Genomic DNA, 21,993 nt, shown 5'->3' with positions numbered 1-21,993 from the left:
ATGATTTTGGTTTCTCAGATAAATTGTTGTGTGTGTGTGTGTGTGTGTGTTTGGATTAACACAATCACAATGCAATTATCAGGAGACTAACAATGCCTATCGGCAGTCCTTATTGGAATCGGCATGTTCTTACTGCCTTGTTATCAAGAGCACTGCTTATATTTTGGTTATCTTAACTAACAGTTTGTTAAGTCATGCCACCGTAGAGGCATGACTCTACAGGGGTCATGACCCTCCACCAATATACTTAAGGGAGAGCAGATCGCTGAGGGAAGACATCTATCTACGACATCTCAGACCTAGCGATCTACAAGTAAAGCATTCTCAATATTTGTTCAGTGTATATTTTATAAAGTCTAACTTGCAGGAGAATCAGAATATTTGGTATATAATCCATATCATCAGTAATCTACAAGAAAGGAAATATTGATCTCCAACAATATACAAATCACCATTAATTGAAGGAATACTCAGCACTACTGCAATATAAGTAAGAGTACCTATTGTCTAAGAGTATCTATTGTTCTCATATTATTGTAATTGTTTTATCTATCCGAGATCCATAAAACTTAACATGGTATCAAAGCCATTCTGATAAGAAAAACCATTACTCAGAATAAAATCTAAAATCTCAGATTTTTAAAAGAAAAAGGGGCTAAATTTTAAATCATTAAAATGGTGAATCATGTGAGACTAGAAGATAGGCTTGAGGGTGCATCTAATTTATCTTCATGAAAAATTAGAGTAATAATACTACTAAGAGAAATGGAGTTAGAGGAATATATTGAATCAAACATATCCATGCCTGAAAATGAACCAGAAAAAGTAACATGGAAAAGACATAATAATAAAGCAATGAAAATCATAATAGACTCTGTAAAAGATCATATTCTTCCATCCATATCTAGTCTCAAGACTGCATTTGAGATGTTCTCCACTATTCGAGAAACATTTGAAGTTAACAATACTAGTAGATTATTAACTCTAAAGTGAGATCTACTATATATAAAGATGAAAAATGGAGAATCTATAACTTCATATTTTCTAAAGACTTCTGAACTAAAGATCAACTTGCAACAATGGAGAATTGAGTTGATGACAAAGAACTCAGCATGATCACTCTAAGAGGTCTTCCTTTATCATGGGAAACATTTATCCGAAGTTTAAGCTCTCGACCCGAACTTCCAAAATTCGATTTATTAAAGAATGAATGCACACAAGAAGAATCTAGATTAGTCTCAAGAAGACTAAGCTTAAATCAAGAGGGAGAAATTCAAGCACATCATGTGAAATCAAAGAAGAAAAGAAAATTCAAATACAACAAAAGGGAATCTAACAAATCATACAAGCAACGTGATTGGTCCAAAGTTAGATGTTTAAAATGTTGCAAAATTGGTCACTCCCATAGCTTCTACCGCGAAAAGAAGAAAATCCAAGCAGCCTTAGCTGAAATCAAAGGAGAGGGTGTAGAGAAAGAAGAAAAAGAAAACTACGCTTTTTACTTAGCTCTTTCGAGTGAATTAAACTCTAACCACAACACTTAGATCATAGATAGTGGAGCATCTCGACACATCACCGGTTTTAAAGACAAATTTGAAACTTTCTTTGAACAAGCCTCAGAAGAAGTTACCATTGGAGATAACTCTTCTTATCCTATAAAAGGAATTGGTTCCTATTCAATACAACTAAATTCAGGAATTACACTACAACTCAAAAATGTTTTATATGTACCAGGAATAAAAAGAAACCTAGTCTCTATTTCTGGTCTTGCTGATCAAGGACTCAAAATCACATTTCAAGAGGACAAAGTTCTATCTTGACCCAAAAACTCTAATATTAAGAAAGCCATCTCCATTGGATTTAGAGATGGAAGTCTTTATAAACTTTGTAATAATCAAAATCTAGCTCTTAGTCATGAAACTTCAAATTTCACCAAAATTTGGCATAGGTGGCTAAGTCACCTTCACTATCATGCATTGTCATCCATAGGAAAAATTGTAAAAGGTTTACCTAGTCTTAAAACTGATCATTTAAGTATTTGCAAAGGATGTGCTTTAGGTAAAAATACTAAACAATCATTTCTTAAAAGTATTCACAAATCTAAATCCATTCTTGAACTTATCCACACTGATCTTTGCGGTCTTATGTCTGTACCTTCTCTTAATGGGTGCTTCTTTTATATAATTTTCAGAGATGATTACTCTAGAAGAACTTGGATCTATTTTCTGAAACAAAAAGAATCAGCTGAAGTTTTATCAAAATTCAAAGAGTTCAAAGCTTTAGTTGAAAATCAGTCAGGACAGAAAATTAAAACACTAAGGTCAGACAATGGAGGTGAATACATCTCTGATATTTTCAAGAATTTCTGCATTGCTGTTGGGATTAAGAGGGAGTTTTTTGTACCTTGTAATCCTCAACAGAATGGAATTGTTGAACGTAAAAATAGGTCAATTGTAGAATCTGCCAGAGCAATGATGCACAATCAAAACCTTCATACTTCCTTTTGGGCTGAAGCATCTAACAATGCAGTTTACATTCAAAACAGATGTCCATACTCAGTATTAGCGAACACCACCCCAGAAAAAGTATTCACTGACATTAAACTTGATCTAAGCCATCTAAGAATATTTGGATGTCCAGTTTATGTCCACATTCCTAACGAGAACAGAACTAAACTAGAACCTACCAAGAAAAAGGGGATATTTATTAAATATAGTGAAACTACAAAAGGATACAGGATCTTCATTCCAGGTCAAAGAACAATTGAGATTAGCAGAGATGTAAAATTTGAAGAAGATATTGCCTTTAATATTTCTAGAAACAGTGATGAATCCATTACAGAATCTATTCTCGGAGTAGATGAAAATCAACATGCAGAAATTGAGAGAGAGAATGATATTGAACCATCTTCTTCCACTATGTCTAATCATGAAGATTCTGAAAATATCAATATTTAAAATAGAACACTCCTCAATTTTCTTGTATCCTGTGGAGGTGATTGATCATTCTACTTTCCTACATACATTGTAAATTTTGATTTGTTGAATGCTAATTCATTAATGATCCATTTAATATTATAATTCGTTGTTTTGTTACTTGTAGGATATACCATGTTCATAAAATCCATTGATGCTTCCGCACATGTGAAAAATGCCACATATTTATGTGAGGCTATTAAGGAAGTTATAGCAGAGGTGGGGAAACAAAATGTGATCCAGGTGGTGACGGATAATGCAGCAAATTATGTTGCAACAAGTAAACTTTTGACTTTGCAAGTTTTGAAAATAAATTTATTTGAATTTTGAAATTTGAGTTTCTAATTGACTTAAAATTGTTGTCGGTAAACTTTTGATGGAGAGGCACCCCACCATATTTTGGTCCCCTTGTGCGGCACACTGAATTGACCTCATGTTGGAGGAAATTGGCAAACTCGAGTTTGTCAAGTCATGTGTAGAAAGGGCAAAAAACATATGCAAATTTATTTATAATCATGCATTTGTCCTTAGCACAATGAGGAAGTACACAAAAGGCAAGAAGTTAGCTCGCCTAGGTATCACGAGGTTTGTCTCGAATTTCATCACCTTGCAGTCCTTGTTGACATCAAGGGATGGATTGAGGAGCATGTTTGTTGGGCAGGAGTGGATTTGCTCTTCCTATGCTACGACCACTGTAGGGTTAGATGTGGCGGATTGCATATTTGATGAGGATGGTTTTTGGAAACCCGCTAGAGAAATCCTTAAGGTAAATTTATTGCAATTTAACATTTAGTATTTTGCTTTTACTTTAAGTTATATTATTTTATATTTAAGTTTTGACTCAAATTTTTTGTTTTACTTTATATGTAGGTCACTGAGCCCCTTGTAGCTTTGCTACGAACTGCTGATGGGGAGAAGCCCTCTATGGGCTACATTTATGAGGGCATGGATAGGGCCAAGGAGGCCATCAGAGCCCAATATGCAAGAGTGCAGGAGAGGTATGGCCCTATTTGGGACATCATTGATAGGAGATGGCAGAATCAGCTCCATCGACCCATCCACGCAACAGCTTACTATCTGAATCCGGCATTTCGTTTCCGTCCTGAGTTCAAGGCGGATGCGAATGTTCTCACTGGCTTATACACAGTGATTCAGAGATTGAGTAGCGATGAAAATAGCACTGCTACGATTGTTGAGCTAGACCAGTTCAATAATAAGGAGGGGCCACTTTTCTCTGGCAGGATGGCCATAAATGCTCAGACAACACTAAAACTAGGTAAAAATTAAATAATATATTCAATGTTCATGAATCTAGATTCTAAACTTAAAGTTGATTAATTTAATGCATTAATTTTAGAGTTGTAATTTGTAAATGAGACTAATTGTTTTTGTTTTTTCCTTATTTCAGATAGATGGTGGCAAATGTTTGGGGCCACAACCCCAAACCTTCAAAAAATTGCCATCCGTATTCTGAGTCAGCCGAGCAGCGCTTCTGGATGTGAGCGCAGTTGGTCCATGTTCGAGCACATCCACTCGAATAGGAGAAACAGGTTGACAATGCAGAGGTTGAATGATCTTGTCTTTGTTCATTACAACCTTCGTCTTAGGATCAGACAAATTTTGGGCGCTGACTCCTCTCCGATCATTCTGGAGGAGATTGATCCAGAATCAGAGTGGATCACAGAGACCGTGGACCCAGTCTTCACTGAGGAAGACCGCGCGTGGGTTGACCAAGTGGATGTAGAGGCTAAGGCTGTGGCCAGGGCAAAGGAGGCAGCTAGAGCACGTTCAGGCATTGGTAGACGCACACGCGCACGCACAGACGCAAGCCCTAGTGATGTTATTCGTGAGCCCATTGCCCATGCAGGGGACATGGCTCGGCGGTCCTCTAGGACCTACCTTACACGTTTTTCTCATAGGCAAACTGGATACACAACGGCTGAGGTTGAGGCTGCAACAGAGCTAGAGGATGATGATGAGGATGATGAGGCTTGAGCTAGAGCCTTGTTTTTATATTTTGTTTACACTGTATAGATATTGATAGTGATACTGAATCACTGATAGACATATGTTTCAAACTTTCATGGATCTTCATCTTAGATTTATACATACATTTATGATTTGATGTCTTATAGATCTTCATGATTTCATCTTACTGATTCTATGATTTGAATCATTATGATCATTTGATTTTTATTTACTTCAGCTAGCATACAATTTACATTTTAGTACATAATGATAACATAGTTACGTATGTGATGGATTTTATGTTTCATGTTTATGTATGTTAGATTCTATTTGATGATGTTATAGTGTTTTTAAGTTATATTCAATAAAGGGTGCATGAAATAAGTCTTAAATTGTTAAAATCTTTACATTTAAAGGGATTTTTCAAATTTGCCAATTCACCAGCGATTCACCCCCGATTCACGATTCGATTCGGCCGTGCCGATTCACGTTGCTTTGCTATTTATTGTCTACAGCAGAGGGAGAGCAGCTCCCTGATCCTATCAATGTCTTACACCTGAAGAAGTTCTATCCATGATGCCCGTTCTGTCAGGGGGCATCTTTGTACATATTTATTGATCCTGAAAAAATACAAAAAAATGATATACTGTCAAAATTGTAAAAATTGGAGAAAGTCCTGAAAAAATGATCATCTTAGTAATAAGCGCTTTGATGTATTTCCAAAAATATTATACATTCCAAAAATAGTAATAATAATAATCCAAGTGGTGAAAACCTGAAAACGGGTGCTACTTGAGGCCTTTGCACCCCTGTTTCTTAGCACGTGTCTTCGACACTTAGCCTTTCTCCATCATTCCTTGTCCTTATATGAAATTGGTCTTTGTGTTTGTCTAGGGGGCATAATTGTGTTAGCTTTGGTCTCTTGGTTGAGTTAGTCTTTAGGACACCTCACAAATGGTGTTTTTCAACACCACCCCAACTGTATTTTTCAATACAAACCCTGACATCGAGTGTTTTTCAACACTTATCGGTTTGGTCTTATCCAGTTTCGTCATGTGATCTTACATGCTCGCAATCCTTATCCTCGGAACTCAGTATCAGTTAACACACTTAAATTTTTTAACACAAACACTTAATGCTTGACCTATGTCATGATTTTTTTTGTGCTGACTGTTATTGATTTTCGTTGAGTGTCCTTGTCTAATAAGTCTCTCTAGGATGCATAGCCAGAGGACTTGGGGCATAGGGCATGTTTTTATTTGTTTTCTACTTGTGGGTGTGGTCTTGAAACTCTAGAGTGTCTCTTGTTGTCCCCCTAAAACACATAGGAGATTTGAGGCATCATCCTTGATTATTTTTGCACAACCGTTCTTATGGTCATCCTGGCATCTATGCCTTGATGCGAGCATGGTTTTGCTACATTAAATTGGGTAAGCTAACATCGAAGTCATCTTGACCTTTATGTCTTTGATGCTTATGTTAGAATCTTTCCACATTCCAATCTGATATAAATCGCATTCATATCTTCATAGTTGCGCTTGTGACTAGGGATGATTGTGTGATTTTATGATGTTTGTTAATAATGGCCCAGTGATGAAAATAAGTTCTTTAACATTCTCTAATGAATGTTGAACACAAAATCCTATGTTACAATTGCTCTATTGCAAGTACACCTTTGCATTTTCATGTAGCTTGTATTATTAGACTTCATGTTAGTTTGCATTTTTAGGCTGCATTATGAGTTTGAGAGGGTTTTCCCTTCATCTTTCTTGTGGACTTTTAATCAACTATGGTCATGTTTTGATCTTCATTTCCTTATCTTCTTTCGTGATCTCAATCGAAATTTCTATCTTAAACAATTGATTGATTTTGGGCCATTCTATTTCTTACAGAAATTTTTCTTTTCTTCTTTCTGTTTCTTTCCATATCTTCCAAATTTCTACATTCCATTTGCTTTCACCGCACTTCTTTTCTTCTAATTCACCTTTGGGGCATAATATTTCATGCTTGATGATCTACCTTGGTTCTGAGATTCTTACATCTTTCATCTTACATCAAGAACTTTATCTTTTGTTCGCTTTAATTGAATTTATCAATTTGTTGTTTCTCCTCTATCTTATTTCGATTTCAATCACGAGGGGGCAATAACTATCAACTTCAATCCTTGATTCAATTTTATCAATTTTATCCTTGACTTTTTTAAGTCAAAATTTATTTGTATTCTTTGTCCTGATGTGTTCCCAAATCGACCACACATCTGGGTTGTTTTGTGATCCCAAATCGATCTCACACTTCAATTTCTTTGTTTGACTACATGTGTTCCCAAATCAATCACACATTAGTCAAAGCGAGGCAAATGTATGCACCCTAAAATGGTCGCCTAGACTATGGGCCCCTAATATTCAATTTATCAATTTCCTGAATCAATGGTTTGCAATATTTTATTAAATTAATTCAAATCAATTTCTTTGATGAAATTGTAATTAATTCAATTATTTCAATATTTTCTAAGGTTTGATCATTTTATCCTAAGTCTTATTTAATTAAAAGAAAACCTCTCTTTTAATTAAAGAATTAATCCACGTTTAATTAATTAGGAGAAAAATTCCTCTTTTAATTTAATTAAATATTTCCTATTTAATGAAAAGAACTTGCTCCCTTTTAATTAAATAAAATCCCACTTGAAAAATGAAACAAAATAAATAAAAATTAAATTAATTTTTTTTCCTCTACACTTAAATGCACATATTTCTAAGTGGGATTCCATTTAATTTTCCTCCACTTTTCTCACTGGTGGAATTTTGTCTCACACAGATCATTCTTTCTCCACCTTTGATTAAATCTTATTGCTTCTTAATCTTAATCATCCATTATTCTTTATAAGGGAGAGCCCTCTCCTCATTTTTGACATCCACAATTATGCTGCAGGTTTGGAGAGTGATTTTTGGAGGAGTTTGAGCATTAAAGGTTTTTGTGGAGAACTTCTATCTTCTTGTCTTCTTCTCTCATGCATGCATGGCTTCCATCATCATGATCCATCTTTGCATTTTCATATTAGCTTAAATCCATATTTGCTTTCATAGATTAATCTTACATTGTTATTTCCTTTCATAGATTAGATTTCCTTTCTTACATTGCTTTGCATTGTCATCATTTAGATTAGTTTGCATCTTCATTTGCATGCATATTTTGATCCTTGAATCTCTCGTTTTATGATGTACTTGCATGGGCACAAACTAGGTCAAACTGAGGGCCTCCATCACAAACCTTTGCACTCCATGAATAGAGAGCTATGAGCCGCCATTCGAGACCTCATTCTTGAGCAATCTTGGATATAATGACTAATAGAAGTGTGCACACATTTTAGGCATACAACAAGTACAGAAGGTAGATATTGTAAAAATCTAAAGGAGGATGCAAAGTTTGAGTACTCTAGATTACGCATGGAAGCTAAATGAAAGTCTAAATGTCTGCCCTTCATAACGCCTTAGTCCTCATAGCCAACTACTCATCGCCCTATGTCATCTAGTAGCAGTGTCATTCATAGTGTGAAAACACAAAAAATGAAAGAGGAAATCTAGTGATAGTGGGCAGCCAAGGTCAGTTCAATAGTTGTTCAATGTGCAAGCACGAGAATCGACAAAGACCTCCATTGCTGGTTTCTTTTATGCCCCTGCCACCCATTTCATTTGGCATGTTCTCCTTTCTTTATAAAAACTATCAAAGATGTAGCTAATATTGGTCCATCTTTTGTACCCCTAAAGATCATTAAACTATGCACTTACCCTCCTTGATGAACCATATTCGAAGGTGAGTTTGGTGATGGGAGATATGAGGCCTATTTGGATAAAGACAGGTTGGTCCATTGTGATGTATGGATGGACAAATATTAGTCATTTGCCACTCAGTAATATCTTTATAAAACCAATCAAAGATGTAGCTACTATTGGTCCCTCTTTTGTACCCCCTAAAGATCATTAAACTATGCACTTACCCTCCTTGACAAAGCATATTCGAAGGAGAGTTTGGTGATGGAAGATGTGAGTCCTATTTGGATAAAGACAGGTTGGTCCATTGTGGTGTGAGGATGGACAAATATTAATCATTCACCACTCAATAACATCATACTCACATGCACAATTGGCTCTTATTTTCTTGAAGTCGTTAATTGTTCAAGGAAATGCAAGGCTGCAGGTTTTCAATTTAGCATTCTAAGAGAGGCCATAGAGGAGATTGGCCCTCAAATGTTGTTCAAGTGATCACTGATTCAGCATGTGTGTGCAAATTGGCTGGTTTAATGATGGTGGGTGCTTACAAGCACATCTTTTGGACTCTATTATGTGTTCATGCATAGAAAAATGCATTTAACATGGGGTAATTGGATTGGGTAAAGGAAGTGGTGACAGAAGTTAGAGATATTCAACTGTTCATTTGCAACCACCACACCTCACTTGCTCTCTTCAGGACGTTTTCAAAGAAGAAATTTTCAAACCTGTAGAGGCAAGATATGTCGATTACTACATTTTGTTAGAGAAGATGATCGAGTTGCATGATGCTCTATAGATTATGGTAGTGCATTCATAGTAGAATACATGGCCTACTCCAAACACTCTTAAAGGAAAAACAATCAAATAGAGGATCCTTGATGACAAGTGGTGGTCCATTGTGAGGTAAAACATTGCTGATTCTCATATTTAATTAAAATTTATTTCAATTTTCAGATTTTTCAATTTCTGATTTTAATTTAAAAAATCTGACTTTCAATCATTTAACTAAAAAAATTCTGATTTTGTTCTTATTCTTATTGCAAATATGTTTGCTTCATCATCTCTCCTATTGTAGATGTCATTAGATATGTTGATACGGTCCTAACCTTGGAGAGATATATGAGACCATTGACAACACAACTCAAAAGATGAAGGAGATAATTTTGGCTAAGGATAATCAATTGGACTTATATGAAGAGTACATTAAGCCAATTTTCATGTAGAGGTGGAACGCTATGAACACTCCACTTGATATACCTACATGTGTGTTAAATCCAAAATGGTATGAACCTAGGCATGTAATGTCCCCGTTTTTGGCAAGTCTGTGCAATTGATGGAGTTAGTTCATCATAACGACCCTCGTGAGTTGATAGGGTGTTTTGGGGGTCCCAGCTGTGGATTTACTATTTTTAGTAGGTCTATTTTTGGCAGTGCAATGAGTGGCTTCAAGAAATGGTCGTCACCTGCAGTAAATAAAGTTAATAATTGCATGAGCTCTTATTTATTCATTAATTATTAAGTTCCATTATTATAATAATGTTTATATTATTATAATAATGATATTAAGTGATATTTCTAAAAAGTGCGCTTGAAGGTTTCTAGTGTTGAGTTTTTTTGGAAAACTTCCACAATTTTTGAAGTGGAGTTTTTTAGGAAACTTTGGCCAACAAAGGATTATAAATGAGACCTCATTTCATTGAAAAAAGCAGACTTGAAAATATATTTGCCTTTGTGGCTTTTCCTGAGTTCTGAACTGTGTGCCCTTGCTGAAGTATAAGGGTTAAGTCTAAGAAATTCTTGGCAATTGTGCTTAAGTATACAATCGGCCAACATCTCCTACTGTAAATCTATGGCTACGGAGAATAGTCTTAATTATTATATCTTCTTAATGAGTTATCTGGCTGAGGGTTTAAGCAATTGTTCTGAGGAATTTTGAGATCAACCTGAAGGTTAATTGCAATACGTTGTTGAGGTATAACATTTGCACAATCTCCTACTATGTATATTGTAGCTTGGAGATTGAATTCGAACATTCTGAGAATTGAGAAAGGAATCGAATATTTCCTTGCATTTGTGTGTTGTTGTCGGAAAGTTCAAATTGGTGGCATTCAGTGATTGCAGATTGACTTCTGGAGTATAACGTTGGCTGAGCAGTGATCCTTTGTGAGTTTTGAAATCATTGAATCCTTCACAGAGCTGGACAGTATAAGTAACAGGGTTAGCGTTTTTCTGCCAACCATGTGGGCAACCCTGCCAACATCCACGTGTGCAATTCAAGCAATCGCATTCAATTAAAAGGGATCTGCGGCTTGTTTTATGTGTCATAAATTGCAAGGGCAGATTGGGTTTGCAGTTTCAGGTCATCTGTGATTTGCACTAGAGCCCTGGGCATTAACATGGAGCTAAGGCTATCCAAATCGCCACCAAAAAGCTTGTTCCAGCATTCTCAACCCTGCGATTGGGCCTGCACCAAGAGACTAGTCAATTGGCACCAGTTTCTGATAATTATAACCAGATTATTTTAATTTGCTCATTCTGGATTATGTAAGCGAAATTATTAAAATAAGTGTTTATTTCAATTGCTTTGGTGTGACTTTAAATAATTGTGGTTCATTCTCTTACAAGTTTTGGCATCCAAAATTCACAAAATTCACAAAACAGTAAAATACAATAAAAATCATAATTTACATAACACTATTACAGTCAGAGGACAGTTCGGGTTTTTACAACACTCCACTTGATATGCCTACATGTGTGTTAATTCAAAATGGTATGGACCTAGGCATGGAAGGTGGTCTCCTAGTGATACTACCAAGGTGAGACGTGGGTTTATGAAGGCCCTTCAAAAGATGTATTCATTTAAAGATTTTGGTAGACTTCATGAGAAATAGGTTGCCTTTACTAGCCTTAATGTCCCAAACTTTAGCACATTAGAGGCAAAGATGGATAGAGCAATAATGGCATATAAAAGCCCATTGGATGATGGCAATGATATGGGATAGATGCACCAAAACTGACAACACTTGTTGTTTGCCCCGTAGAGTAATGTTCAAAGCATAACAAAATGCAACTAAAATATAACTAGTACATGCACGATGTGTAGAGAATTCACAGATGTATATTCATGGATCAACAAACTTACAATGTATCTCAAAGCATTCCCAATAACAATAATATGACCACACCATCACATAATCATATCCCCAAGGTAAGTACAATGCTATATATATAAAAGTGTCGAAATACCTACCGTCGGCCAATTGTTGACCCCTTGACAACAACTAAAAATTACTAATTAACCTAACCAACATCATCCCTCCTAAAAAGAATGTCTCCTCCAGAGAACACCACAAAATGGGGAATACAACTATACAAAAAATAAGTCAACAAGCTAAGGGCCTAGAGAGCATCCTTGATGAGGAAGGCGTAAGAGGAGGTGATGATGCCACCAGTTGCTCTCCTAACTGGTGAACCTGCTCAATCCATCACTACAAATCCTTCCCAGCTAACATTTGTCTCTCCTGAGAGGCCTTTACCATAAACACCTCCTTTATAACATCCTTATGTTTCTTGTCCATCTCCTCTAGAGTTTCATAAAGCGACTCTCTACTGCTGCTTGCTCAGTTCTCTCGTGAACCAATTGGTCCTCCAATGCTGCCACATGAGCCCTTTGTTGCTCCGCCAAGGCTACCACCTAAGCCCTATGTTGAACTAGCTCCTCCTCTACTATTCGAAGTCAAGTGCATAGCTCATTCTAAGTTGTCATAGCCCTACCCACATGGTCTCAGCCCCTGATGCTAATTGTTAGGCCCTCCTAAGCTCATAATATCCCTCTCAAAATACCTACTCAACCCTCCTAAGAAAGGAGTGGATCTTCTCTCCCTCACAGGCTCTTGAAGCCTCCAACACTCCAACATGATAGGGATCTCCGTAGAAAGCCATCCCTAAGAGTCAAAACACCATGCAAACTCTGCAGCACAACCCCTACAGAAAATGCAAGTTGACACTACATCGTAATCTGCCACACCATGAGCCCATTCTCGGACAAATGTCACTATACTTTGTACCTACCTCCATATATGTCATGTGAGGGGTTTGTTGTGAGGTTTTCACACCATTGTTCCATTGCATAAGGGGACCCCTCTTTTTGCTTTAGTCCAAGAAATGAGTTTAGGCAATATTGGCCTCCTGGGAAGTCAAGGTTGCTAGGGGTGTAAGTGAGAGGTAGGCTAAGCTAGCTAGGGAAGTGGAGTTGAATCAATGGATTTGTGATGAAATGAATTATAACCTTTTCGAAATCCTTGTTCCGGCTTCATTTTGATCTTAGAAAGTCCGGAAAAGTTATAGGAGATAACAATGTTGAAGGCGTGTTGAACCCTAAAATTTGGCTAAGTCTACAATTCTTTGAAAACTCACAAAATCTATAATCTTTATTATAACTCCTATAAAGCTAAAATATATCTCAAAGATCCTGACAATATTGATATAGAAATAACTTAACTTAAATGTTATGTTTTATATAAATCCCCGTGCCCTCCAAGCTGAAAAAATGACTAAGTATGGACAACAATTTGTTAAGAGGAAAATTCCTCTAAGCGCGGTGGATTCCACCCACCCAAGAGAAAAGTTCCTCTAACCCCCCAAAATTCTGCCCCTTCTTAAAAACGTGTTCCAACCACAAAGTGATGAAAAAAGTAAAAAGAAAGCGCAAGATGATGTTTTTTGAGATGAAGTTGCAAGACATGTCAGAATCCTCAAAAGGTTGATGAATCTGCCTACCTCCTAGGATTCTTAATGCAAGTGATGTTCTGAATTTTTCCTCTTCAGTAGGGTCAGTTTGAGGCATCTTTGGGTGAAATGAAGGATGAAATCATGAAATTCTCAATAAAGAGAAGCGCAAAACAAATTTTCTTGAGATGAAAGTGTTAGGCTATGTCAAAACTCTCAATTACATGTGGAATCCACCCCCTACCTAGGATTGTTAATCTACGAAGGGCAGAATTTCCGGGCATGAGAATGTGGGACTTGAGACAACACTTGAGATCCTCAAGACAAGCTAATTCATTCCTCGTTTCAACTTGACATGATGCGGGCATTTTTACAGCTCAAGATGAAGGTGGTTGGACAGAATTAAAGATGATCGTCATAGAAACCTCTAGACAACACGATTTTTGCCTTGTGATTGGAAGCTTGAAACATAATTCTTTTCCTCCTAACATGCAAAGGGATCAAGAAAAATGAATAAGGAAGTAATCAAACAAGTTTGGGAAGACATTATGCGTTGGCAAAAATTGGTGTTGAATGAGGAAAATTCCTCAAAGGATGGCAGAATCTGCCACCCAAAGAGGAATCCTCTTTCCTCTTCTGAGCCTGAATTCCTCCCTCCTTTGTGAAAGGAAGAAAAGCGATTTGGAGAAAGGTATAACATGAACTAATGCTCTAAACCTGAATGATCGAAAGAAAACAACAGGAAGGTGGAGCTAAATAAAAAATCAACGTTGAAGTTGATCAAAATTAAAGTGACTTTCTTGAAGGACGGCAGACCCTATCATCCTCCAATGAAGAAAATTCTTATTCTGATTTCCACCTGGGATTGATATCCATTCAATATGAGCGATGAGCAAATGGATAAGAATAATAGGAATTGAAAGATCAAAATGAGAGTTTTAGGACAGATGAAAGATGGATAATCCTCAAAAGGTTTTGAATTCCCCCTTTTCAAGATAAAAATTGCATAAAGAGAGGATTTGGTTTTGAGACAAGGATTAACAACCCTCATGCCTCCCTGATTTCCACCAGCTTTGAGAGAAAATCTTCATACACCACAGAAATTTGCCTTAGACTATTAATGATTAGGAACTAATATTTGGTCTTCAAGAGTGAAAATGATGAAGACTTGAACAAGGCAGATTTGTGAGTTGGACAAAGAAGTATAGAAAATCCTCGAAAGGCCTGTAATTCTGCCTTGTTCATTGCAGGAGAAACAATAAGCAAGAGCACTTAAACATGGAGGTGAAGGTGACCAAATCAAAGAGATTCCTTGAAGGGTGGCGGATTCCACCACCTTCCAAGGAATCTCTTTGAGTTGGTCACAATTTAAATTCTGCCCCCCTCTTGAACTAAATTGACCTGCACATGGATCATAAAAGAGGATTAATTTAAATGTTTTAATTGGGTGAGAACGGCCACGTCGGCCTAGATGGGAGACTATGCCCCTTCATAACAATTAATGCTTCCGTAAGGAGGGAAAGGGGAGTTTATTCAACACCTTTTCAAAAGAAAATTCAGGTCTGCTAATGAGCATAAATCTCCTCGTCAGCGAATTCTCCTCTTTCTGGCCAAAGTTCCTTTTCATTCAAGACATTAAATATTATATAACAGCGAGCTTTCTTGTAGACGAAGCAATTTTGGATGCTCGGAGCAGATTCTTCCTCAAAGCTATCTTCTGGCTCAGCCTAATCCTCCTCTTGTGAATGTTCTTCAATCAAGTGTAGCTTGCCTTTTCCAAGGCAGCAAGGTCCCGGTTCCCATGGTTCTTTACAGGAGAAGCACAAATATCTCCTAAATTCACTCCATGTTTCTTGATCAGCCTTTGAAACTCGTGTTTCTTTGTTGATTTGGCCCCTTCTTGTCAGATTTCCATGGGCTGAAATCTTTCTTTTGAGGTTGGCAGGGTGTTGTAATTTTTAAATCCATTACTAGTCCAATACCATCATCTAAAGAATTGGGACTATGAGCTTTAACTAATCCTTTCAATCTGTCACTTAGACCTTTAACAAATAACACTGACTCTTTTCTGAGGCATATCAAGAACCACAAGTGAATTTTTTTGGAATTCATTGGTGTAGGATTTCAGCTGACCTACTTGTTTCAACTGAGCTAATTCCCTGTAATATAACTCTCTGTCCTTTTGGCCAAAATGTGTAATTAGCCTATTGATAAATTCTTCATAAGACTCAACCATGGCATGATCCTAGGAGACAAGACCGTGATGCCACCAATAATATGCTACTCCTTCTAGGTGCATAGTAGCAAATTTCACCTTTTCTTCTTCTATGGGTTTGAGCACCAAAAAGGTGTCCAACATATGAACCCATGATCTGGCTAATAATTTTCTAGTCCCATTGAAAGTTGAAATTGTAATTATATTCAAGGCATCCTTGTACTCCACCAGCTAGAAGCTCTGTCTAACGTGCCCTCTAGCGCTCATTTATTGCCCTTCTAGACAAATCCTTGCTTTGTCCATACATTGGTTCATGAACTGGTTTAAATTTAGCAGCTACCTTACATCAGCCGGAGGCTGCAGGCATTCATCTTGAGCTACCATGATATCATTTTTTATCTGTCTGTTCTACCTCAACCTCGGGAATTGGTTCTCTCTCAATTGGACAAGGTAAGAAGGTAGGATGCAATGGTCGATCGAACCTTGTATCTTTTGTTCTCACAATGTTAGAAGTTGCTTTGTCTTGGCTCTCGTGCCCAGCTTCACTTTTGTTGTGGCAACTACTGGGGCTTCCTGACCTTGAACATCCAACTCTCAACTGTCCCATTGTCGTGATCAGACAAACCTGAAATTGTTGCATCATTTGTTGCTGGTATTGGGTAGAAATTATCAGGAAATCATTAAGTTGATTATTTTATTCTCTTTGCGGGCTGCCATCTCTTCTTTATCCCATCCCAACTTCAGCTGGGTTAAGTTCAACGTCTTCTTGTTGTCTTGACCTGCTTCTTCTGTTCTAGCTGTGCACTTCAAACCCTCAGGAAACATAGAACCACCTTAAAGTGACATGGATTGGGTTAGACGTCAAAAAGCAACTATAATTTTGACATCCAATAATCTGTGACATACATGCAAAAAGCAAACTGCAATCCCAACAGGCTAGCAGGGTTTGTGGCTCTGATACCACTGAAATACCCTAACTAATTAACCTTTTAAATTGATCAGAGTCTTTGTCAAAAGAACTGAAATTTTATGTGATTGAGAAACTTATCGCAACAACCCGACAAGCCTAAGTCTAGAAATGATCGATTTATGATGATAACAAATGAACAGCAATATACCATTTATTATTGCCTGATTTTGAGGATGGATCCATCAAGAACTAAACTAAACGATAAATTGGGCACATGCACTGACAGAGTTTGATGTTGGACTAATTTTATAGTAGTGGCTCCTTGAATACATCTACCCCCTGGAGGTTGGAATGATGAACTCGGCCTATGTTCATGCCTGTACTTTCTACAGTTTGCTTGCAGCCTTCGTACTGCCCAGATGATGAATTATGTCACCAAATATAGGATTTATTCTACCAAGACCTGTGCCAGATAATATTCTTAGATTTGCGCTAGCTGATGGATGTCAAGAGACCACCTAGGTTTCCATCCAGAATTCCCATCTTCACAGGGTCCAGAAATACTTTCAGATATAAAAATAAAATGAAGAAATCAGAATCCCTTGCTTTCTTCTCAAGAAGCGATTCCTTATGTAGAATCCAGCACTCCAAAAAGCCATTTTTTCCAATTCATTCCTTTTAACACTCAGAGAAAATAGCAGATTCTAATTCCCTTTTCTCACTGTCATGCCAAGAAGATAAAGTCGACTAGATTCCCCAATGGCTACATGCTAATGACTGAAAAATAGGGGTTCAAGTGCACCTTGAATAATTAATTGTCATAATATAAGTTTAGGCTTATTAATTCATTAATCGATTATTTCCTTACTATCTATTTATTCTAGCCTTAGGGAACAAAAGGGCTAGATGCTCATCACTGTTGGCTGAGGTTTGGAAGGGCTTCAGGGAGAGTGGAGGAATGGGCGGGGGCCGAGGGGGTAGGGGTGCTGTAATATACTATACATATAGTTGAAATACTAGTTATGAAATGATGTATAACAGTATAAGAGCTAATAAATTATAATATCAAATACTTGAAAATAGCAAAACCCAACATGATTATCAAAAATATCATTAAGATGATTACAATGAGTAATTTAAAAACAAGTACAAAATCATGTACATACATTCATTAATATGCATATGCAGTGTGTGTGCATGTAGCAATGACCTTTACGGTAGCCCGTAAACACCCTTTTATCACAAGCACTGCAGCTGGAACGTTTGCTTGCAGAAACCCCTGGCAGCGCAAAGGCGGTGGTGGGGGGACTTGGGAATGCCAAGTCCCTGATGCAGGGACAACCCCCCCCCAGGTGCATGGGGGTTGGGGTGAACGAGTCCCTGTGTTACACTGGTAAATAAATAAATAAATATATATATATATATATATGAGCATACCCAAACGCATCCAAAACCCTAAATAAGAATTCATGTGCCAAGTTCTCGTATCCACATCCGCATCTGCATCTGGATTCGTACCAGTAACTTTGCTAAAAATGATATTAGGAGGTTCCACTAAGGTTCGTGATACCAAAAACAAACAAGTATGCAACTCATCTCAAGAACCATACATGCCAAATCCATAGCTTGCATAATCTAGAGAATGGCAGTGCTTTACCCACAATTTCTTAAAATTTTGAGAGTAATTTGCAGAAAGAATTATACTGAATCAGCAAAGAATGTTACACTTGATACAAGATGTGACTGCAAACATGATCCACAATTTTGCTTTGTAATGTCTGGCGGTACAGAAACAAACAGCATACTGCATACTGCTAGTCCATCTTATAATATTATGCTATGTAGTGACTGTTTTAAGAAGAATGAAAGAGGCTAAGGAGATGTATGGCACTATTTATAGTTAAGGACCATCAAAAGTACATCCTTTCTCTAAAATTCAGAAGCTTCATAAAGTTTCCATGGTTTCATTACCTGTGCATTTATTACATATACATCAGCTGCAGCGTATAATGGTGCTACATGAATTGTTGCTGGAGTCCACAGCATCAATCTCGCCAGCTTGGTATAATGAGTTATTAATGCTAACATACTCTTGATATAGAGAACCTTATTGCTCTTTGATCCAACAGAACCAATCAACAGCTTAAATGTTTGATTCTCATTTCTCTCAGAGTTAGATGAGAGTTTTCTGACCTGCCACTGCTCCCTGTCAAGAGTTCTCGTATGAGAGGAGTATATAAGATTGGAAAATGTTGAATTCAATACACTTAGTTGATTCCTTCTTGTTCCTGTTGCAATGGATTTGCCTAAATGACTTCCCCCTCCTTCGATGACATCAGAAAACTCAGATAATACCCTGAAATTCCCTTTTCTCTTCACAATAGTATCTGTGCCTTCTAAAGCATTCTGGGAAGCTTCCATTACCCTTACATGCTCTGGATCAATCTTTGGGATGAAATTCTTATCAGCTATCATCAAGGCTGCCTTAAGTAGCATCAACTGACCTTTCCCTGGATTGATACTGCTAAGTGTCATCACAAGCATATCATTTGAAGCCAAGCCCATAATGCTTCTTACTCTTTCTCGTAGAGCTCTCCTTTTCTCCAACATTGTTTCAGTACTAAACAAGGGACTATTCAAGGCAGTTTGTAATCCTGCTACAAAGGCAAGTTCATCATTCACAGAAAGTGGGACCACTTCTAATGTGGGAGACAATTTGATGCCTTCCTGTGCACACCATGTCAACCATTGCTGAGATTGTGACTCTGATAGGAACAGCAATGCTTTTACCTTATGCAGCATATTTTTTGAGCGATCAAAATATTCACGTCGGTTTTCCATGATCCACCAAATCAATCGATCTGAACTCTTTTTATGATGTAGAAGATACTGCTCTGCATCAAGTCAACTCAATGTCAATTTGTTGGGCTTGAATTATGCAAAATACAATCATAGAGGAGAGACAAACCTAAACCATCAAAAGAGTAAATAAGTGTTCATTCAACCAAATATAGTAATACCTTTGACAATGTATCCCAATCTATATTTAATTGCCATGTAAAATAAGCTACACAATCTGAGTTATGCTGCTGCATTATTAGTAAACACGGAATAATAATACTGTTTCAAATATGTGATTGCCACAATTATGTTCATTATTCACAAATTGACAATTTTCTTGCCTAATCAGAAAAATGTTAGAATCCAGCAATGGAAATTCTAATGAAGATAAATATAATTAAGGAAAGTTAGCAGAATTTGTTTTCTGGGGAAGTGACTTATCATTTTCTACACCAGATGGACTATTTTGTTTGTTGAATCCTTAAGGCCACTGGACACTTCCTCTTTATTACAATCCCTTGAACAGTATTGATAGAAAATATACTTTCAAAACAACTCATAAATTAGGCTGTATCTTGATACTGTACTTAAGGTTTAGGGATATTCTACTTCTAGAGCAGATTTATAAGAACTGAGAACCACAGTGAATTCCAGGACCAAATAATAATTGCAAACCGAGTCAATTCCAGGCAGCTACAGATTATATCTGGAATCTGCACGATGCCATTTATCAGGGAATGAGACAAGGGAGAAATAAATTTTGAAACTATAATTGTACAATTTGACCCTATGTTATTAGGAAAGCATGTGAATTCAAACTCCATGTTAATAGCAAACAGGTGACCAATTTCACGGATATAAAAGCCATCATCTTCAAGTAGATGGCAATATATATTAGAAGTGAATGCCATGAATTAAGTGAGGAAAATAATATTCAAATATACTGCAATAGGCTAATAGCAAAGAAAAGACAATAAAACAGTAAAGCACTAAGTGCGACAACAGAACAAATTAAAAAAATTGTGAGCCAAATATGCAAAAAAATCACAAAGCTGTATCCATGTGAAATCCACCTCATACCAAGCATATCGCAAGATATATTTACAAAATGAAAAATATAACATAGGAAGACTCTACAAATGACTAGAAGCACCTACAAAGTTACAAACTGAGTCTAAACACTAGGGTCTACTTTTCTTTGAGAGCAGAGAATGCGATGAGAAGGAATAAAAGTTGCATATAATCCTTGAGTTAAAGTTTAAATGATTTGCAATTTCCTTCCCATGTAAGTATAATCAGGTTAAAAATTGTGTGGAATAGCATGACTTTCACTTTATTAAGATAAGGGCAACATGTCCCTGTTGATTGAGTAATGGATAAAATAAATAGAAGAAAAGGTGTAACGGCTTGACCTTGCCCAGAGTACCTAAAACTGATTTCTGACAGAATTGTGAAGGTCAATCCAGCCCCTTTACGAGGCAAGAGCACAAATGGTAATAAGTTAGATTCAGAACCTTTTGTAAAGAGGTGGATCATTTTATTTGTATCAAATCCTACAATGAAGCAGAATCAGCAGTGCTTCTAAAAAGTCTAAATCGGCTAAATCAGTCAATTGTAGCAAGTTAAGGGAGGGGTAGATTCTCTCTTAGACATTAATGGTTGCTATAATCATACTTTGGGGACTCAAAGTAGTCTACAGGACTCTGCAAACTCGTGAGTCCCTGAGCTGGCTGGGCTAAGTCGCCAAACTCCTGCATCGAGTCTAGCTGAGTCTTGAAAAGCCTTGGAGTAAGATTGGAGTGCACTCAGTCAAATCTAACTCAAAGGCTCTCTGAGTCTCAGGCTTAGACTCCCAAGTCTTGAGCTCAGACTGTTTTGTCAGATGCTTCGACATAACCATGCTTTTTAACTTTCAAGTTCACTGCCAACTGTTCAAAGAGGGGATTTGTTGATTCATTGTCACCACTTGAGGAGTAATTTATTATGATTGCGAATCACAAGAAAGAGGGAGTGTATAGGAAGCATCGGGAGACACAGAAAAACTTCTGAAAATAAGAAAATCAAACTCAATTTCTTTCCCTGGAATGTCGCACTGCATTGACCAGATTTAGCACTTGGAGACAGAAACCTACAAACACATTAACCCTCAAGAAGCATTATCATGGAAGAAAAAAGTTAAAAATCCTCGAGGAGCAGGTCAAGATTCAGGTATATGTATTATGTATCACACTAGCATGTTCAGATGTGTTATCATATCAGACAGGTAGATTTCAAGTTCTATGTATTATGTGTTCGAACAAATTATAGGATATCCAAAAAAAAATTTATTGCTGCAGTATTTTGGGATATTCTAGGTTCATTAGTAGGCATGGATTTAATCAAGTAATTGCATGATGAAAGCCTGAAGGTTAGAAATCAAGGCACCACACCTACATAGCGTCTGTTGCAGTGGCTTGGCTACGTAGGACGGGTTTTTTTTAAGGAATACAACTGTATTGCCAATGTAAGGGCATTTTGCTTGCACTTAACCCTTGTAGTGAATAATTTGTGGGTTGTACTGCACATCAACAATTTGCATTTGCCCACCAT

The 21,993-nt window shown here is 37.0% G+C and overlaps 1 protein-coding gene across 3 annotated transcripts in view; it reads right to left on the bottom strand.

Annotated features, from left to right (window-relative positions):
* Positions 1–21,993, bottom strand: part of LOC149576196 (uncharacterized) — a 106,214-nt gene that overhangs the window by 65,698 nt on the left and 18,523 nt on the right. For all 3 annotated transcript variants that reach the window (XR_016361410.1, XR_016361411.1, XM_089816635.1), the window contains exon 2: positions 18,535–19,457. Coding sequence is in view for 1 of the 3 variants with exons in the window: in XM_089816635.1 (XP_089672761.1) it covers positions 18,535–19,457 (923 nt within the window). In the remaining 2 variants the exon portion in view is untranslated. The remainder of the gene's footprint in view (positions 1–18,534; positions 19,458–21,993) is intronic.

This window comes from Cupressus sempervirens, chromosome 1 (genome assembly GCF_028749045.1).
Source record: "Cupressus sempervirens isolate cs-2001-9-10 chromosome 1, ASM2874904v1, whole genome shotgun sequence".
Classification (NCBI taxonomy): domain Eukaryota; kingdom Viridiplantae; phylum Streptophyta; class Pinopsida; order Cupressales; family Cupressaceae; genus Cupressus; species Cupressus sempervirens.
This window is presented reverse-complemented; position numbering and strand designations above follow the sequence as displayed.